The sequence below is a fragment of the Euleptes europaea genome, chromosome 1, assembly GCF_029931775.1.
Source record: "Euleptes europaea isolate rEulEur1 chromosome 1, rEulEur1.hap1, whole genome shotgun sequence".
NCBI classification, from domain to species: domain Eukaryota; kingdom Metazoa; phylum Chordata; class Lepidosauria; order Squamata; family Sphaerodactylidae; genus Euleptes; species Euleptes europaea.
The window spans coordinates 59,149,604-59,170,394 of record NC_079312.1 but is presented as its reverse complement, the minus strand read 5'-3'; the positions used below and the strand labels follow the sequence as shown (position 1 = coordinate 59,170,394).

General features: G+C 44.5%; 1 protein-coding gene across 1 annotated transcript in view; it reads left to right on the top strand.

The window, feature by feature from the left end:
• Positions 1-1,303, top strand: part of NCKIPSD (NCK interacting protein with SH3 domain) — a 116,691-nt gene extending 115,388 nt beyond the window's left edge. Inside the window, exon 13 of the mRNA XM_056852820.1 lies at positions 927-1,303. Coding sequence (XP_056708798.1) covers positions 927-1,130 — 204 coding nt within the window. The 3' untranslated portion in view covers positions 1,131-1,303. The remainder of the gene's footprint in view (positions 1-926) is intronic.
• Positions 1,304-20,791: the final 19,488 nt, after the last annotated feature.

Here is a 20,791-nt window from a genome sequence, read left to right as displayed (position 1 = left end):
GATAATAGTAAAAAAGAAGTAAATGTTAGTTTTTAAACGGGAACCCAAAAGGATCAAGCAAAAATAATTAAAACCAAGATTTATGTTGAAATGAACACAAGCAAGAAGAAAAGGTTTTGTTTGGGGTTTTCTGCACAAGCAAGTATTGGGGTGCCAGGCAAACATCACTTGTAAGAGAGTTGTGTAAAGGGAGCATAAATACAGAAAAGACCCTCTCCGAGGGAAACCTGTGTAACTCAGAAGGTGGGAGAACCAGGGGAAGTCTTTGGTATTATTATTACCACTGCCAGGTAGGTTCATTTGGGGGAAAGGGATTCTTCCAGTATGCTATTGGCAGACTTTTTAAGGCCTTACATATTTTGAGTTATGCAAAGAAACAAAATGAAAATTGGTGAAGATCTCTTTGTAGCAAGGTCCAATTGATAAACCAACCTGACCACTTTATTTTGGACTAGGGAGGTTTCCCCGGTCTTTTGAAAGGCAGTCCCACATTAGAAGTGCCCCAGCCAGGATATTACTAAGAACCTCCTTCTCGTAAGAGGATCATCGCTGGTGTACCAATCAAGTTGGAAGAAGCCACTTGAACCTGTGGATGACACTAGTTTGGGGGTGCTTTTCACTGAGCACAGAATACTGTTGAATCTGATTTGAAAGTTGTTCAACCAATTCAGTAGATTTGCTGAACAGCATTCAAATTTACTTGGGAGGAGCGAGGGCACTCCTTGTCCTCAGGCCTTTCTGCTGGGCCACCTTTTTCAAACAAGGATTGTTCAGGAATCTCCCACCAAATCTCTTCTGGTCTGAGTTGCCTGGGGTGGAGGTTTGCACGTGCAAAATGTTGTTTTCCAGTGTGCCTGTTCCTGGCAAGTGGCTGCTTCTGTTTTACCTGATTTCTGAAACTCGCGCAATGTGTTCTACCTCAACAGTTACGGATGGAGTACTTGTCTCTGATGCACGCCATCATCCAGACCACACTGTTCCTGCAGCATAAGCACCGGATCACTGACCTGCAAGGGATCTTGCAACGCATAATGGCGGAAGAAGAAGAGAGTCCACAGTGCCAGATGGACAAAATGATCATCCAAGAAATCTACAAAGAGTTCCCAGAAATATCTCTTGGGGGCAGCTAACTAGCCCAGGGAGAGAACTGTTTGGGATAAAAATGCCTCTCGTGGATGTTTCTTTCCCATCCTTTTCCAGTACTGCTCCTAACTTGTCATCCCTTCTGTCGAGGCCTGTGATTTAGGTGGAATGCTAAAAGGCCCCACAGAAGAAGTTTCAACGGTTAGATTCAGGAGAATGTTAAAGGCGATTTTCTGGAGAAGAAGATTCTGTTGTAGAGAAAGGGGAGGGTGGGCAGTCAGGGGCAGGTTGCGTATGCTTTGACCGAGAGCAGCGGCGTGTTTCTTCTGGTTCAGCTGCACGCAGAAAAGGACATGGAGCTTGTGAACTAGTGTCTCTGGGCTCCATCTAGGATTCAAAAGCCTCTGCCACCGCTGTCCATTTCCCTGTCCACATCTTGCCATGCAGCTGCCAAAGTGGAGTAGACCAGTGTTCCGAAGAAGCTTTTGTAACACCTCTAGTCTGTGGCATCCTAGTGCAAAAATGCTACAGCCCCAGAGAGGGAGCCGCTCGCCACTCTTAACCCCTGTGCCCGGTGAGCCCTCTTAGACCTTCCTAACCCACAGCTTTGCTATCTGGGTTACAGCCAACCCACTTTACTAAGGCATAGTCTAAACACCTGCTTTTCTAATCGCTTTTGTGTAGTGGTGTTTTAAACTTGAATTCCTTGCAGTCCATAGCAGCGGCGGCATAAAAATTGTCCAGGCAGCAGGGGTTCTTTTAAAACACCTGCCACCTACTCTCCCTGCTAAGGTATCTCCTCTGTAAAAGCTGTTGCGCATCTTGTGCTCTGTGCTGGCCTTGTTCCCTCTGGCATGCGCACACAGGGGCTGCATATCTGTAGGTGGCAGTGCACAGTGCTCTTTCCCAGCCTGGGGGGGCCTTGCCTTGAGCTTAATAGCAATTGGTTCTGCCTGGCTTTGCCTTTTCGTGTCTGGAAGGCTGCTTAAGCCCAATGTCTGATCGTTCTGCTCCTTAATATGCACAGGTTGGAAACGCTTCTTTTTCTTTATCTAATTCCTCCAGGTCTCCAACAAAATGGATTTGGCTGCTTCCGATTTAGATCTTTCAAACAGACGCTCATACTAATGTGGGTCTGCAATATCTTAATATAAACATTCACGCTTGCGAAAGCTCTTCGTAGTGGGTAAACAAGAGCTTGGCAACCTTCACTGTAGAAGTCACTCCCATTTAAACTAGAAATTATTTGGATAACCTCTAAACCCAACGTGAGCCAAATACATTCAAAGTGGTGTGCTTAGGCTGGGGGCATCTGTTTGCTGGAGGTCTGTGCGGAAGGCCTCTGGATTTGGCCCTGCAGCTTCAAGTGGGCATCCCTTGGGAGTCACTGTCTGAGACTGGTGAGCAGCCCCGTTTTTAAGCTTTAAAAAAATTGTGAACTTTGAAAGGAAATTGTATTTTCATAGAATCTAATAAATGTAGTCCATGGAGAAATGTGTCTTCTTAAAAATTATTTGTCAACTTTTCTGTATTCAGTGTGTGCTTGTTGCGGTATGTGTGGGAGTGTTCTTTGTATAAAATGTAGGGGTCTCCTGCCGAATGCTGGATGGCCAGCTTTAAACAGTTAGGTGTGGTGTAGGGGTTAAGACTGTCGGACTAGTATCTGGGGGACCTGGGTTCGAGTCCCCACTTGTGCCGTGGAAGCTCACTGAGTAACCTTGGGCCAGTCACACTCTCAGCCTAACCTACCTCACAGGGTAGCTGTGAGGATAAAATGGAGGAGAGGAGAACGATGTAAGCTGCCTTGGGTCCCCATTGGGGAGAAAGCTGGGGTACAAATGATGTAATGGGGGGGGAAGTTACTTCATGTTTATTTTGCGACCGTGGGGCGCATTGCAGGTGTTAGACATATAGCCCCAAGATTTAAAGATGGCTTGCTCTCCCACCTCCACACTGGTCCAGTTCAACCATAAGGGTGGACAGGGGAGTGGCACAATTCACAGCTTACCCAGCCTGAATTGAATCCTTGTGCCTTCTGGCATGGCCAGTTCCCAGGCTCAATCGAGAAGAAGAAGAGTTGGTTTTTATATGCCAACTTTCTCTACCACTTAAGGAAGAATCAAACCGGCTTACAATCGCCTTCCCTTCCCCACAACAGACACCCTGTGAGGCAGGTGGGGCTGAGAGAGCTCTAAGAGAGCTGTGACTAGCACAAGGTCACCCAGCTGGCTTCATGAGGAGGAGTGGGGAAACCAACCCGATTCTCCAGATTAGAGTCCACCACTCAACCACTCTACCACCCAAGAATTCTTTGTAATATTGCAAGGGGCTCCAGGGCCTGGTCTTCGATTGTGAAGAAGCACCCCAGCCTTGTGCCTGCTTGTGCCCTTGAGTAAGCCTTGTACTCTTCCACTCACCCACAGTTCTGTCTGGCAGGGTGAACAAAATGAAGTTCTAGTCCTCCACCAGAGTAGGATTTTGGGATCTGAAGGGGTACCATGAAGATTCAAATTGGGTCTGGAGTGAGCAGTGTAGCACGAAGGAGGGTAGTTCAGCCAGGATGGAGCTTCTTTTGTTACTGAGGCATACAGCTGTCACAAGCTGGGGTAAGGGAAGCAGCCACATTAACAGAAGAATGGGTGATAGAAACAGTTGATCAAAATCCCACTAATCCATATGTCAGACTAGGGCAGGAAACACCTCTGATCACTACAGGGAAGATGTGGTTGCTCCTAGAATCATAGAGTTGGAAGGGACCACCATGGTCATCTAGTCCAACCCCCTGCACAATGCAGGAAATTCACAGCTACCTCCCCCACACATCCCCAGTGACTCCCTACTCCATGCCCAGAAGATGGACAAGATGACCTCCCTCTCATGAACTGCCTAAGGTCATAGAATCAGCATTGCTGACAGCTGGCCATCTAGCCTCTGCTTAAAAATCTGCAGGGAACGAGAGCTTACCACCTCCCGAGGAAGCCTGTTCCACTGAGGAACTGCTCTAACTGTTAGAAAATTCTTCCTAATGTCTAGATGGAAGCTCTTTTGATTTAATTTCAACCCGTTGGTTCTGGTCCAACCTTCTGGGGCAACAGAAAACAACTTAGCACCATCCTCTATATGACAGCCCTTCAAGTTCTTGATGATGGCTATCATATCACCTCTCAGTCTTCTCCTCTCCAGGCTAAACATACCCAGCTCCTTCAACCTTTCCTCATAGGACTTGGAAGGAGCTTTTTCCTCTCTGAGTCTGCCCTATTGACTGTCTTAATTAGAGCAGCCATTATGTCATTTCCTTGAGCTAACAGGTTTTCCATGTGAGCAAGAATCCTATCATACCATCGGTTTTGCTGCAATGAAAGCAAAAGAGTCTTTGCTGAAGGGAAAGAAATCAAGCTGGCGTTCCTCCTGTAAACTCATTATCCAAGTGCTCATCCCTGTTCTTCTGCACCTGTACTGTGAGTATAGACGACAGGCACAGATAACATGCCTGAGTTTTCATTATATGTAATGGACCATTATTAGACCTCTATGCCTTGATATCAGTGAGGGTTTTTTTTTTAAATATTGCATCCCAGTGGTGAATGGTGTGGGTGGTTGGCACCAGGGAAAACTGCCTGTAGTTTCTGCAGCACAGTGTGTTTACTTGATTGTCGAAAATGATTCAATTACAGCTGTTCTGTGGCATTAGATGTCTGGATGGTTTCTTAGACGCTCCCTGGTACCATCAACTGGACAATGAGAACAAATAAATGTTGGGAAGTCTTTGCTTCCCCCCCCCCTTCTTCTTTAACATCATCCTTTTTCTGTTTGATATATGTAAGGGTTTTTTTAAGTAGTGTGTGTGTTTTGAATAAATACAACACAATTTAGCATCTCTTCCCCCCTCCAGTAATGTTCAATTGTATTCAGTTGCCTCCAGTTACAACCTTTGTCCTGCAGGGACCAAGGAAGGACGGTAGGCAAGGGGTTTTCCCTTGTGTAACAGGAATGAGAATTGACTGAGCAAATACATGGCATGAAGCACTTGGGAGGGTGTGTGTGTGTGTGGCTGTATTGCATCAGTTGGTGCACCATCGATAGAAACGCTATCACCATTTTATCACATGTAATAGGCAAATGAAAATAAGGATAAAATGCATACTTACACTTTTGGTTCTGTAGCCTCATGACCCTTCATGCAATGAGCTGTTTTGCAAATGAATTTTTCAGCTCGAACTGCACCCTTCCACTCCCTCTACAAAATGTGTGTGTAAAGGTAGCACACGCTGGAAACCCCCCCAGGGAGAGAAGCCACTTAGGGTTGTGATTTGGAACCCTTCCACTCTCAATCACCTTCTCTTGAAGTGGTTTTTCAGACTTTAAGAACTATTAAGAAACAAGTTTCACATTTATGTGCAATATGTAGGTTGACCCGAGTATTTGAGTGATGCACAATCTGTCTCCTACTTAGATACTTAAACTGGTGCTTTCCAACATCCACATCCTCTGTGGAAGAACTCCAATAAGTGTAAACAACTTCGTGGTAGGTAGAATCCTCTAGAAAATTGAGCAGTACTTAGTCAAGAATATGATTCTTAAGGGTTAGGATTCCTATGGGGAAATATAAATTAAGCTATAAAATGGCATGTAATAAAACATCTGTGAAGAATAGTATCCTGGATTAAATGACTCGCGTGTAGATGGATGATGCTGAGCTGTATAAAGTATTCGAATAACAATCCATCAGAGGAACAGTGTATCTACATTTCAAGGCATGTTATGGACCCACTAAAGGGGGGAGGACAGCTGCTGTTCATCTTTTGAATTTTTAAAATACTTACAGGCAGCCACTTTGAACTTCTTGGAAAAGCAAACAACAAAATTCAACACAATTAATCAATCATTTTTAAAAAACAATTCTTAAAAGCAAAATTTGGAAGTCTGTACAAAGCTCCTAGATGTGAGAGATCTGGCAGCTGTTTAGTAATGAGGAAAGATGCATTTCACACTTGCTCAGAGGTTCCAGTTATCATTATCATCAATTATTATTATTTAAAACATTTATTAGCCACCTTTCTACCTTATAAGAACTCAAGATGTCTTACAATATAATAATAATAAAATACAATAAACATAATAAAAATCAAAGTAATCAAATACAATTTAAAAACTAATTAAAAACTATTTAAAACTGCTAGTAAGCAAAAGAGCTAGTCAAATGCCATCATGATTAAATTGTATTCAGCTGCCTCCTAAAGATCAAGAGCGAGGGGGCCAGGCACTCCTCCCTGGGTGGTTGATCCATAACTGGGGCTGCCACTGAAAAGGCCCTCTCTCATGTACTCACCAGATGGGACAGTCAAGAGGGCCTCTCCCTGTGATCTTAGTACCCCGGGCAGGAACATATGGAAGAAGATGGCTCGAAAGGTCAAAAACAACGCCTTGAATTGGCTTTGGGAGTGGATCAGAAGCCAATGTAATTGCTGTAGGATTGGGGTCACATGATCCCAGTAAGTGTCGCTGACCAACGGTCTAGCTGCAGCATTCTGCACTAGCTGCAGGCTCTGAACACTCTTCAAGTGTAGCCCCAAGTAGAGCACATTGCAATAGTTAATCTAGATGTGTCTAAGGCATTGGTCACTGTGACTAGATCAAACCGAGCCAGGAATGGATACTGCTGGCATACCAACTGAAGCTGAGCAAATGCAGAATCAGAATTATACAGTTGGAAGGGACCACCAGGATCATATAGTCCAACCCCCTGCACAATGCAGGAAATTCACAACTACCTCCCCCCCACACCCCCAGTGACCACTACTCCACACCCAGAAGGTGGCAAAAAACTCGTCCAGGATCCCTGGCCAATCTGACCTGGAGGGAAATTGCTTCCTGACTCCAAAGTGGCAATCGGCACTATCCTGGGCATGCAAGAAAGTGCTATGAGAGCCAAACACTGATGCAAACCTTCTTGCCCTCCCTCTCGTGATTTGCCTAAGATCATAGAATCAGCATTGCTGACAGATGGCTAACTAGCCTCTGCTTAAAAACCTCCAGGGAAGGAGAGCCCACCACCTCCCAAGGAAGCCTGTTCCACTGAGCAGCCATTCTGTTAGAAAGTTCTTCCTAATTGGTTCTTGTAGGTTATCCGGGCTGTGTAATGTGCAATGCCGGCCACAGCTGCTGGCGAAACGTCAGGAAAGAAAATTCCAAGACCACGGTTACACAGCCCGGATAACCTACAAGAACCAATGAACTCTGACCGTGAAAGCCTTCGACAGTTCTTCCTAATGTTTAGCTGGAAACTCTTTTGATTTAATTTCAACCCACTGGTTCTGGTCCGACCTTCTGGGGCAACAGAAAACAACTCAGCACCATCCTCTATGTGACAGTCCTTCAACTACTTGAAGATGGTTATCATATCACCTCTAAGTTGTCTCCTCTCCAGGCTAAACATACTGAGCTCTTTCAAACTTTCCTCATAGGCAGGGTCGGTGCCAGTCATTTTTGCGCCCTAGGCAAGGCTAACTACTTGTGCCCCCCCCCCCCATTGCTAACCAATTTTCAAACACAGAGGTCTTGTAGAAAAAATAAAAGCACAAAACTTTTTTATAAGACGTTATAATTAATTATATTCCATCGCACTGTTGTGGTACTTATCCTAAAGTAAAAAAATATAAATTTTCAGTTGCATTTTTTGTCAAGATGCTAATCTGTTTAAAACTGTGCCCCTCAGGCCAGTTCTGCGCCCCTCTGAGGTCTGCGCCCTAGGCGACCGCCTAGTTCGCCTAATAGGAGCACCGGCCCTGCTCATAGGACTTGGTCTCCAGACCCCTCACCATCTTTGTTGCCCTCCTCTGGACACGTTCCAGCTTGTCTATATCCTTCTTAAATTGTGGTGCCCAAAACTGAACACAATACTCCAAGTGAGGTCTAACCAGAGCGGAGTAAAGCAATACTAGCATGATCTGGACACTACTTCTGTTGATGCAGCCCAAGATCGCATTTGCCTTTTTAGCTACCACATCACACTGCTGACTCATTCAGTACTCTGACCCATAGCAGCCACCTGATTTTCTAAGGTGACTGCTGTGCTGAGAAGCACCCCCAAGCTGCAAACCTGATTTTTCAAGCATAATCCCATCCAAGATGGGAGATCTAATGTCCTTGCTCTGCCTTCCTACCAAACCAAATGAAATGTATCAAGATTTTTCAAATTTTATAAATATATCAGCAATCTCCTTTTCTGTTCCACAGTTTTTAAGGATAAAATAGATAGTATGCTTTCCATTTGTCTTGGAACTCTTTGATTAGTCTTCGGTTCACATTATTTGTCAGTTTTGCCATTACTTCATACTCAGATAGTTTGCTCTTCTTTTCTGCATAGGCATTCTGCTGCTGCAAATGTTACTCTGGCTGCCATAATCATATATATGAACAGCTCTTCCCAAATTTTTGGAATTTTTTCTTGGCAGAATGCCTGACTGCATTTTCTTAGCTTTTATATATATATATTTTAATTTTCTGGATCTCAGCCTGTATTTCTCTCCAGTATTTTTTTTTGTCTTTTTGCACATCCACCACATGCGCTAAAAAGTGCTATCTACCTCTTTACATTTCCTACATTTCCCTTTATAGTTCTTGTCCATCTTCTTTGGAGTATTATATCACCGACAGAACATCTTGTACCAGTTTTCTTTTGACATTTCACTGGCTGTAAATTTTATATTTTTTGTCCATTGTTGAATAGATATTTCTTCCTCTAAATTTTGCATCCATTTGATCATACATGTTTTAACTTGTTCTGTTTCTGTGTCAAATTGAAGTAATATCTTATAAATTCATCCTAATAAATGTTCTTTTTGCTGTGTTATCACCTTTTCAAATTCAGTCGACTCCCTTATTACTCCTCTTGTTGCGTGAGTGTCTTTTTTTGGCCTCGAGACTAGTTGAAAATATAATAGTGCCTTCTTTTAAATATAATAAATAGGGAGTCCACCCAATATCCCCTGTGAAGGCATTCCTGCTACCAAATGCCATAAAGAACAACATTTAGAATGAGAAAAGGAAAATGCTGAAGTGTAATTGTATCCCATCAGTTTATAATTTTTATTCTTGTATAATGTCTGCTTCCTATGCTGCTGCTAATTCCTGTTCCTGCTCACAACAGAGGGTTGGCTTACAGCCTAAACACACATTAACTATCAATTTTCGATTGGATTGTGATGAATGGGCTGCCAACCATTTGCCTCCCCAGTCAAAATCCCTTTTAAAAGGCTGCAATCCAGGTCCTTTAGGAGCATTACAGAACAGCAGAGGGTTTCAATTCATATTTTGTTCTCTCACATCCATGCAAAGTGTCCTGGGTTTAGGGTAACTGACTATTATGAATACAATGAAATTATGCTACTGATGTCCCTTCCATTAATTTATTTTGTATGTAACTTCCTCACATGCCTCTCCCCCCCCCTTCAACATTGACAAAGCGCAGTCACTGCGATTGTCTGCCAATCTCTGCTCATCTTCTGTAGGAGTGAAATGACTTCAATAAATTGAGAAGGAAGTAATATCTTCCAAGGTGCTCGATAAGGCCTTTCCAGGATATTGTACATGGAAGATGAATAGCTTTTGCAAAGCCTTTGTTATATGGTGATAAGCACAGTTATGTAACACATTGCCGAGGGAGACATCTTGTCAAAGAGGTTGATTGGCATAGAGCAGGGCTAGCAGTAATGAGATGTTTTTGACCCCTAAGTCTGCCTAAACCTCTTTCCTAAAACAGGATACAGGAGAACAGAATGCTACAAGCAGCAGCACCCAAGTAAAGGTACCTTGTATGCACACACCCATATTTTGTGTTTTATGTCCCCTTGATTCTACAACTGTAAAACATCCATGTTCATATGTTTTGTTTCTGTTTTGACATTGTTATAAGGCTTGTTCTTCATGTGCAAGTGTCAAAGCTCTGTGCCTGTGCGTGTATGGACTATAGTTGTTTGATAGGATGGGAGTGCATTGTTGAATAGCATTACCAGGCAATGGTGGATAGAGATGGACTTGTGTATATCTGAGCTTGCAAGAATATTATATGCAAATGGTGCATGGGTGAGGTTATATATTGTATGTATTAATTGAATAACCTTTCCAGCCTACACTGAGAGAGCATTTCTTTAAGAAAAATCAGTAACGGTGATTCTTCTACTGTTGCAGTAAATTTTCAGTTAGAGCTGCAGTTCTGCTACTGAACGTGGTGTCTTTGCTTAAACAATACATGGGGAACGAAAGAAATATAATACCTCCAGGCACTGTCCTGGTTCCACCAGTGAAGAGTGTTGGATTTTTTTCTTTGTGTAACCTATAATGTCAGTATTAGAATCTATTTCAAATGTTTCTTTTTTCTAAGAGACATATTTCCACAAGCCACATGAGTTTTCACTTATTGCAAAATTGGGTATAGGTGTATTAAGAAGCCATAAGCTGTATTGACAAGTGATGGTTTCGAAAAGGCCTCTTTAGTAAAGCATCAGATCTATTTAAATACATAAAAATGTATTGATCATTTTTTGCAGTTAAAAGGCAAGGAGGGTATGATAAGAGGAAAGAAGGATCTCTGATACAACACAAATGTAGAACAAATAAAAGGTTGATTTTTAAAAAACTGAATTTTTCTATAAAAAAAAACACCCTGGTTTCAAATGTGAATTAATGTAAATATTTTACAGTAAAACCTGGATGTAATTTTTCCCCACAGCTGACTCCACAAACCTCTCTTGAACACAATCGAATTCAGTGTTTCCTGAAGGAACTGGGTGGGGGGTGGGATTTGCCAATTGAGGCCGACGTTTAATGGCATATTTGGTCATGTACTGGGCTGGTGCCCTGACCTAGCCGGATCTCGACAGATCTTGGAAGCTAAGCAGGGTTGGCCCTGGCTAGTATTTGGATGGGAGATCATCGAGGAAGTCCAGGGTCACTACGCAGAGGCAGGCAGTGGCAAACCACCTCTGAACGTCTCTTGCCTTGAAAACCCCATGAGGGGACGTCATAAGCTGGCTGTGGCTTCTCACTTCCTCCACCACCGCTAGGCTGGTATTACTGTTAGCTTGACACTAGCAGAGCAGGGCCTGGCAAGCCATCCCAGGTGCCAGTCTATAGATCACACCAGAATCATAGCCTGAGTCCACAAGAGGCGGTCTCATAACTAAACTGAGAGAGCCAGCATGGTGTAGTGGTTTGGAGCAGTGGTTTGGAGCGGTGGACTCTGATCTGGAGAACAGGGTTTGATTCCCCACTCCTCCACAAGAGCGGTGGGCTCTAATCTGGCGAACTGGGTTGGTTTTCCCCACTCCTACACATGAAACCAGCTGGGTGACTTGGGCTAGTCACACTCTCTCAGCCCCACCTACTTCACAGGGTGTCTGTTGTGGGGAGTGGGAGGGAACATGATTGTAAGCTGGTTTGATTCTTCCTCAAGTGGTAGAGAATGTTGGCATATAAAAACCAACTCTTCTTCTAAACTGTGGTTGTCAGAGCTCTGCAATATGCTCTGTTCTCAAAATGATAGGTACTTGACTCTACCTAACATGGAAACAACGGGCACATTTATTTTCTGTCTCACAGAAAAACATTGATCTCATTAACTACCAGCCTTTGCTGTAGGAATTAAATGACAACGTAGAGTTCAACCTTTTCCCACAAAAAAACAACAACCCACAAGTGGAGCTTTGCTCATGGAATGGATGTTTCCTGTATGTCTTCTACAGCCTCCCCATGCTATCCAAAAAACTGCTCTTCTGGATCATGAAAATTTGGGAAGAATGTGGGATGCAATGCAGAGGGCTGAAGTTTAAATGTGAACTCTGTAGAAATCCTGGACATCCTTCCACATGTGGAAGGTACTTCCTCTTTCACAAGGATCCACTCCTTAGTCTTTAAGTAAGACTAAGGGGAGAAACAGAGAGAGTGACCATTCAATCCAGGTAGGCTTGGTGAGTAAGCACAAGGCCAAAGAGGTGTATTTATTTCTTGATTAACGGGCCATGAAGCATGCTTTAACACAGGAGTCTCAAGAGGGAAACAGTATGTCACAAAAGACAGGGCAGCTTGACGAGTAAGCCTTGTTGAATGTTCTTGCCACACATAAAGAGAAGGAGAAGCAAAAACTGGCTAATTTCATGATCACTTCCTTTGCTCCAAACGGGTAGAACACTGCAGTACACAGGCAGTGTAGGGAGCATGAGAAGTCTCTTTGGATCTCCGCTGGCCTGAGAAGCATACATTTGTATTTGTAAATCAATATGTTTTAAACAGCTATGAGCCAAATGGTATGCCCTTTAAGAAATACAAATTGGAAACTTGCATGAAATTGGTTATTTAAATCACCTTGATTTAAATCAACCCAGTGTGCATATTTGTATCTTGTCTCCCTAGTATTAGGATGCGTGAAGATATATAGTTGGGTTCCCTTTTAGCTGTCTGTTAATCTTCATTTGCCGTGTGAATTGATTCCCTGCACAGGGGAACTTAATCGCATGAAGCAAATCCACCCCCATGGTGGCTTTGCCGCTTCTGCCTCACCCCTTCCCACGTTCAGTAGGCTGTATCCCCTCTGGGCAAAGCATGGCATGGGGGAAGAACAGTGGAACTCGGTGAGGGCCTAATGGGCAGAGGCAAAGAACCACATACAAAGCTCGCTTTTCTCCATTTCCGGGTTTTGGATGTCCATGAGGTCAGTAATCTACGTTGGTCAAATCCTATACTGTTGCTTTTATAAAAAGGTGTGTTTTTGTCTGTGCATCAAACAATACAGTGGGCACCAAGGCTTTGTGGAAGGATAAGACAAAGGCAGCTTAGACTAAAACAACTAAGCTGCTGGCTGGCTTGCAAATGGAGCAAAGCCCCAGTTACTGACAGCCTCTTGCCTCCATTTCTACTGGCGATTGACTGGGAACTGCCAGCTGGGATAATGGCCACAGGACTGATTGCTCTTTCCATTCTAGTATTTTTACATTCAGCAGTGTTCTTTTTCCTAATAACAGGCAGGCTGTTGCTTTGCTGGAAGTGGCCCTGCAAATGGCAGGTGAACTGCAGATAAATACCCATTACTTCTAAGTTATGCGCCGATTCACTGAAAGAGCTAGGGAAGGAGCCCAGATGTCCTGACCAAAACGTTGTTGTTGTTGTTTTTAAAAGAAGGGGTTGTATCTAACTGCCCATTATTTTACGGGGCAGTCCATGTGCACTTTAAGCCAGTGGGCTTATACTTTATAGGGCTTCGTCTCCTTTGAAGTCAGTGGGACTAAACAGTAGGGTTGCCAACCTCCAGCTGGAGATCTCCCGCTATTACAACTGATCTCCAGCCGATAGAGATCAGTTCACCTGGAGAAAATGGCCGCTTTGGCAATTGGACTGTATGGCATTGAAGTCCCTCCCCTCCCCAAACCCCACCTCAGGCTCCGCCCCAAAAACCTTCTCCCGGTGATGAAGAGGGACCTGGCAACGCTACTAAACAGCCTCAAGGATGGCTTGTCCAAGGTGGAGCTCTTAGCAAAGATTATTGCCTGAAGACTGAAAACTGTGGCAACTTTTGTTAAGCTATTCCACATTTTGACCTGGCCATCTGAGGAGGCCACCTGCACACCCATCAATGGGTGTCCATCCATAACGACATCTTTTTCCAGAAGGCAAGGCCTCCACCAATATGAACCCATAGTGTATTGTGGCAGGATCTGTATCATGTGACAGGTGCAACATGGAGGACTCACTCTGCAGCCTGAAGAGGTCCTATGATTATGCCCTTTCAGCCTTCATCTCTGGAGGCGGTGCTTGCTTCTCTTTATCATTGTGCCATTTTCATCTGTTGTGACTTTATTTTTGCATTCAGACACTCATCATTTATCCTGGATGGACTCTTCTTCCCCAGTTGGACCCTTCTTCCTTTTGATTTCCTTTCCTCCTCAACATTTCTTATTTATTATTACACTTAGGTTGTTGATGTGAAGGCAAAGCATGATCCCTTACTCATTTGCGCACCACTTACCAATTGTAGGCACTTTAAGAATGTTGCCCTTGTATACCTGTGTGAAGAATACAAACAGCAGCGGATGTGACTATTCCAATTCCCTTCCTGAAATTTTACCCAAGCAAGGGTGGCCCAGTAATAGGGTTGCCTGCTCTGTGTTTAGAAATACCTGGAGATTTGGGGGGTGGATCCTGAGGAGAGTGGAGTTTGGGAGGGGCGAGACTTCAACAGGGTATAATGCCATAGAGTTCACCTTCCAAAGTGGCCATTTTCTGCAGGGGAACTGATCTCTATTGCTTGGAGATCAGTTGTAATAGCAGGAGATCTCCAACCACCACCTGGAGTTTGGCAACCCTACTCCCCGGACATTATAAAGGCTAGCAAATCTTTGAAGAGGACTAAGAAATGCACCAGGATGTTTAATAGGAATGTAATCTACAATAGTCAGGTAAACAGATCCAAGCTCCTATATCTGCTTTGGCTGTCATGCTATTGAAGCAAGCTTCATCTCTAAGCTTCCTAAAATGCCAAGAAGTAGAAAAGAGCAAGAGTCCAGTAGCACCTTAAAGACTAACAAAAATATTTTCTGGCAGGGTATGAGCTTTCGTGAGCCACAGCTCACTTCTTCAGATACCAATTAAAATGTGAATTAAAATGCCAACAGGCAGTGCTCGTTCTTTGAATCTCATGGGAGAGCTTAGGAGTGGGAGTTTCCTGCTGTACCAAGCAAGACACAGACCTTGTGCATAGCTGGCTTTTTGAAACCAATGGTGGTGGTTTGGGGGGGATGTTGTTTTTTTGTTAGAGAACTGCCAGCTTATTCTGTTGCTCTTTACCATCATTCCTATTTGTTCCTTTGTACCGCTGACCCTTCTCCATGCTTCTAATAGTTCTAATGCCGCCTCTCTCCCCCTCACCTCTACTTTTAACAAGCAAGCAAGCTGTGGTCACATGGCCCAGCAGCACTTTCTTCTATTAAGAACTTCCCTGATGGTGTTTCATATTTCTACCCAACACTGAACATTAATGAAGCTGTAAACCCCTGTTATTCCTAAGCCTATTAGAGGCTTCAGTGGATTACCGTGTGATATTAGCTTTATCTTTATCAGCTGATGGCAAAAGTCATGAGCTTGACACAGTAATCAACTGCCGCTCCCAGCAGAACAGCTTCTCTTCCCCACCCCTCTAAAAGTACTGAAGAAGTCTTTCAGCTCATTACCAAAGCTGCTTCCCCTCCCCAAAGTTTGAAGGGTTCATGTTCTTTGCAGACAACGCTAACAGCAGAACTTAGATAATGCTCTGCGTATGTGTGTGGGCAAGTCAAATGGCTTAGGGTTGCCAACCGCCAGGTACTAGCTGGAGATCTCCTGCTAATACAACTGTTCTCCAGCCAATAGGGATCAGTTCACCTGGAGAAAATGGCCACTTTGGCCATTGAAGTCCCTTCCCAAACCCTGCCCCCCTCGGGCTTCACCCCAAAAACCTCCCACCGGTGGTGAAGAGGGACCTGGCAACCCTGCAAATGACTGCAGATCAGAACCACTGCTTGCACCCACCCTGTCCGGGGCTCAGTCAGCAGTGGTGGCTTCTGCCTGCCTCCCGTGGGGCGAGGGCCACTCCTTGTTTGGCCCCAGCTGGAGGGGGAGGCAAGGATTCTGGGGCCGTATCCTTGACTTTTCCCCAGGAGCCCAGAATCACTAAGACTGAACCTGGACTTGCCCCTGCAATAAAAGCATTGTCAACCTGCAAGGGCTGGGTTAAAGTTCTTTTGAGGGAAATCTGCATGGGGCTAGAGATGCCAGTGCTTCAACACCACAGCCTGAAAAGGGTCTGGGTGTTCAACCAATGTGCATCATGGTGCAGAGAGGAGTCAGTTTCAGCCCAAACACACCTGCCTCCCTACACTTACAGCAGATGGGGATGCATAGTTAAATTGTGGAACTCCCTGCCCCAGGATGGCTGCCAATTTGAAAGGCTTTAAGAGGGGAGTGGACATGTTCATGGAGGATAGGGCTATTCATGGCTACTAGTCAAAATGGATACTAGCCATGATGCATACCTATTATCTCCAGGATCAGAGGAGCACGCCGAATATATTAGGTGCTTTGGAACACAGGCCGGATAATGCTGCTGCAGTTGTCTTGTTTGTGGGCTTCCTAGAGGCACCTGGTGGGCCACTGTGTGAACGGACTGCTGGACTTGATGGACCTTGGTCTGATCCAGCAGGGCTTTTCTTATGTTCTTATCAACTGTGCAGCACCCATGGCCAGGACTAGGGTTGCCAGCTCTGGGTTAGGAAATACCTAGTGATTTTGGGGGTGGAACCTGTGGAGGGCAGGGTTTGGGGAGGGGAGGGACTTCAGTGGGTTATTATTTATTTATTTTTATTTATTTTCAAATTTCTAGCCTGCAGCTGGCTCAGGGCAGGTAACAACACTGAAAAGCCATACAACAATCACATCGGCATCAATAAACCATCAACACTAAAATTATATAACTTAAAATCGTTAAAATCTAAAATGCCGTAGAGTTCACCTTACAGAATGGCCATTTTCTCTGGGGGAACTGATGTCTGTCGCCTGGAGATCAGTAGAAAAGAGTAGGAGTCCAGTAGCAGCTTAAAGACCAACAAAATTTCTGGCAGGGTATGAATGAGCCTGGAGATCAGTTGTAACAGTGGGAAATCTTCAGACACCACCTGGAGACTGGCAACCTGAGCCAGGACTCTTCCCACTGATCATGAAAGCGTTGGACCGAGAGCCAGGGAGGCTGCTGGGGAATATGTCAGAACGGATGACAGCAGACAGGAATGGATGGAGCAGAGTAGAGTATCCAGCAACCATTAACCCACATTTGCTGCTAGGTGGAAATCCATGGTGGGTGTCCAGGGATAAACACAGAATCAACTAACTTTCCTCACTGGCCTACCATACTGGCATAATTCTTTGAGCTGTTCCCTTCAGGGTTATCAACCCCCTTCCTCAGGCTTCAACTTGTGAACCTGACACACAAACAAGAGCATGGGAAGCAGACACAGAATAGTCTGGAACTAGATGTTTATGACAAGAACTGGGCCAAGGCGACTGCAGGATTATGTCAGAGCTGTGCGTTTTCTACGGTTTTTTGGGTGTAGAAAAAGCATAATGCTTGCCATTGGGTACAGGTCAGCTTCCTCAGAAGGCACATCTGTCGGCCAGTTATTTGCAACCGACATCTGCATTGCGCTCAGATGGACCGAGTGAGAACCAAGGCCTTGGACCCCCCCCCCCATAAAATGAGCCCCCAAGAGCCAGGCCATACGTTTAACCTTGCAGCTTTCAAAGGACTTTGCTTCCGTGCACTGCTGTTTAAATAGGGTTGCCAACTTCCAGGTACTAGCTGGAGATCTGCTATTACACTTGATCTCCAGCTGATAGAGATCAGTACACCTGGAGAAAATGGCCACTTTGGCAATTGGAATCTATGGTATTGAAGTCCCTCCCCAAACCCTGTCCTCCTTAGGCTCTGCCCCAAAAACCTCCTGTCAGTGGTGAAGAGGGATCTGGCAACCCTTTGTTTAAATGAAAAGCAAGTATGAACACAGACTTAGGCATGGCCAGCCATTGATTTTTATCTCTGACCAATTTCAAAAGGAGAAGGAATGAGGTAGAATGAAATGTGTGGCATGCATAGCCATTCAGCCAGGACAAGGCAGTGTGGGACGAGCCAGAGAAGGGACTGTTCTGAACTGGCCTTCCAGGATGTCTTCTGCCCACCCGCTGCCACATCTCTTCCCTAATCCCCGATTCTTTAGCCACCGCATTCTCAAACGAGCACAACGGCTCTCCCCTCAGATCAGTACGCAAGAGGAAAAGCAATATTGCGGCTGGGTATGCTGAATAGAAAGTAAGGGCTGCTTCTATTCTTGAAATATCCAGGCATCTTTGTAGCCATGTATTTGATTTGTGTGCCCGCTGCAGTAGTAGCTACGAGTGAAAACAGCTCAGGGCTTTACTGTTCACAGTCAATCTGAACAAACCTAGGGCAGCGGAGTTCATGGGCTAGAGTGAGCATCTTATTGACGAGCATCTGAAACTTCAACACACATCTGTGCACATCTGTGCTTTCTAATTAACCTCGCTGCGGAGGGCAGTTGGTGGCGTTTGCCCATGCATTACACACTTCATAGATCCCGATGGTACTCGCTTGTCCTATAAATTAGGCACTCTTTACAGACTCTTTGTCTACAACTTGCTACAACAGCAAACCAATCAATAGTCACCTGCTGTCAAAAGGCTTCTGTTAAAGGCCCTAAATGCTGGACTGCTGTCTGGCTCGCACACTGGTAGCATGGAGACAAGCTGATAAGCCCATCTTAGCAAACGATGGGAAATTGTGCTCTGCTGAACTACTTCTTCACATGAACTGACTCTGGTTGCTTAATGTGCACCCTGAGTATCTCAGCTCTCCTCCACAAACTTTAGACTGATACATCCGCAGCATAAAACAAAGGCTAAGAGCCAGAAAGGCAAACCACTAGTGGGAACAAATCAGTAAGAAACAAAGCGTCTGATGATTAGTTACAGATAATGAGTTGGATCCAGACTCAATTTTCCCGATGGCAGATTGGCATTTTCCTGCCTCTCTTCCCCCCATGACAGCCCACTGATCTTACACCTCTAGAGGAAGCCTGTTCCACTGAGGAACCGCTCTAACTGTTAGAAAATTCTTCCTAATATCTAGACAGACACTCTTTTGATTTAATTTCAACCCGTTGGTTCTGTTCCGACCTTTTTGGGCAACAGAAAACAACTCGGCACCATCCTCAATATGACAGCCCTTCAAGTACTTGAACAAGGTTATCATATCCCCTCTCAGTCTTCTCCTCTTCAGGCTAAACATACCCAGCTCCTTCAGCCTTTCCTCATAGGACTTGGTATGTAGACCCCTCACCATCTTTGTTGCCCTCCTCTGGACCCATTCCAGCTTGTCTACATCTTTCTTAAATTGCGGTGCCCAAAACTGAACACAATGCTCTAGGTGAGGTCTAACCAGAGCAGAGTAAAGCGATACCATCACTTTGCGTGATCTGGGCACTATACTTCTGTTGATACAGCCGAAGACTGCATTTGCCTTTTTAGCTACCGCATCACACTGCTGACTCATGTTCAGTGTTTGGTCTACTAAGACCCCAAGATCCTTTTCACACACGCTACTGCTGAGACAAGTCTCCCCCATCCTATAACTATGCATTTGATTTTTCCTACGTAAATGCAAAACTTTACATTTATCTTTGTTGAAGTACATCCCCATGAAATGCTGCTCCTGGAGGAGAAGGGACCCTGAGGAATGCATGAGGGTGTCTGCAGTGGGAAGGGGGAATCGGTGGACATTGCCCATTTAATCTGGATTCAACCCATCCTATATTTAAAATTCTTTATATCCAATAAAGTAATTTTATACAGATGTGCAAAACTTAGGAACTTTGTGTTCCATTGCTCAGTAAACAAAATCTGTTTCCTTACAAACCTGGCTGTCCCTTTTCTTTTTTTTGTCGGTTAAGTCAATAATTTTTATTTGTTTGCTTAAAACATGTTAATATCTCCTTTCTATCCAAATCAGGGTCTACAAGGCAGCAAACATAAAAACAACCAGGGCGACCTAGGTTGTTTCAGTCCCAAAACAAGGCCTGAACCATATTGGAATGGATCTAAACTATCCACTTCATTTAGAAATCTGAGAAGTTGGCTGGCTACCACTCTTTCAATCACCTTGCTCAAGAGTGGTACATTTGAGACTGGGTGGTAGTTATTCAACTCTCCTGGATCCAGAGTAGGTTTCTTTAGAATTGGACTCACCACTGCCTGCTTTGAGGTAGGAGCAACCTCCCCATATCTCAGGGAGGCATTTGCTGTCTTTTGGACGGTCTGCCACCCCCACCCCCCAAGTAGATTTAAGCAGCCAAGAGACCTGGCCAAGGGTCACAGAGATGATAGGTCTCAAACTTCCCAGAATCTAAATGCCACATTCCAGTTTCTCCTATACCAGCCCATTAGTGGTGGTGGATTCTTTCATAGAATCATAGAGTTGGAAGGGACCACCAGGGTCATCAAGTCCAAACCACTGCACAATGCAGGAAATTCTTTGATTCCACCCTACTATGATATATGTCCTAGTAGCCATCACTAGGACCATAACCAGTTCTATGTAATCAGTTCCATATAAATGATATTTTAATACCCAAGCTACATACAGCACAGATCCAGATAATCAAAAATCATGGGGAGGGGGTGAACATAGAATTCAAATGGTAGTAGTGGGTGGGGTAAAATGCAAAGTCTGTTGATGAATCCTCACAGTTATGAAGACTGCTGGAAGAAAGCCCACAGGAGTTGTGCACTAAGATGGGAAAGGAAAAGGGCCCAGTAATTCAGTCTATTTCAGGAAGTCATCCGAAGTCAACTTGCATGTAGAGCTTTCAATAACCTTCCATATAGAAGAGGAATAAAAGCTGAAGGCTAACCAGAATCACTTTTCTGGAGCTCACAAGAAATCTACTGATAAAAGGGATAATGTAAAATCCAGCTAAAAGTTAGAACAGGCAAGCGGGGCTGACCCTGCTTTGCTTCCAAGATCTGATGAGATCAGGCTAGCTTGGGCTATCCAGGTGAGCAATAATGCAAGTGGATGTATAAAAGACACACTTTTCTGATGTGTGAGATGAAGTGC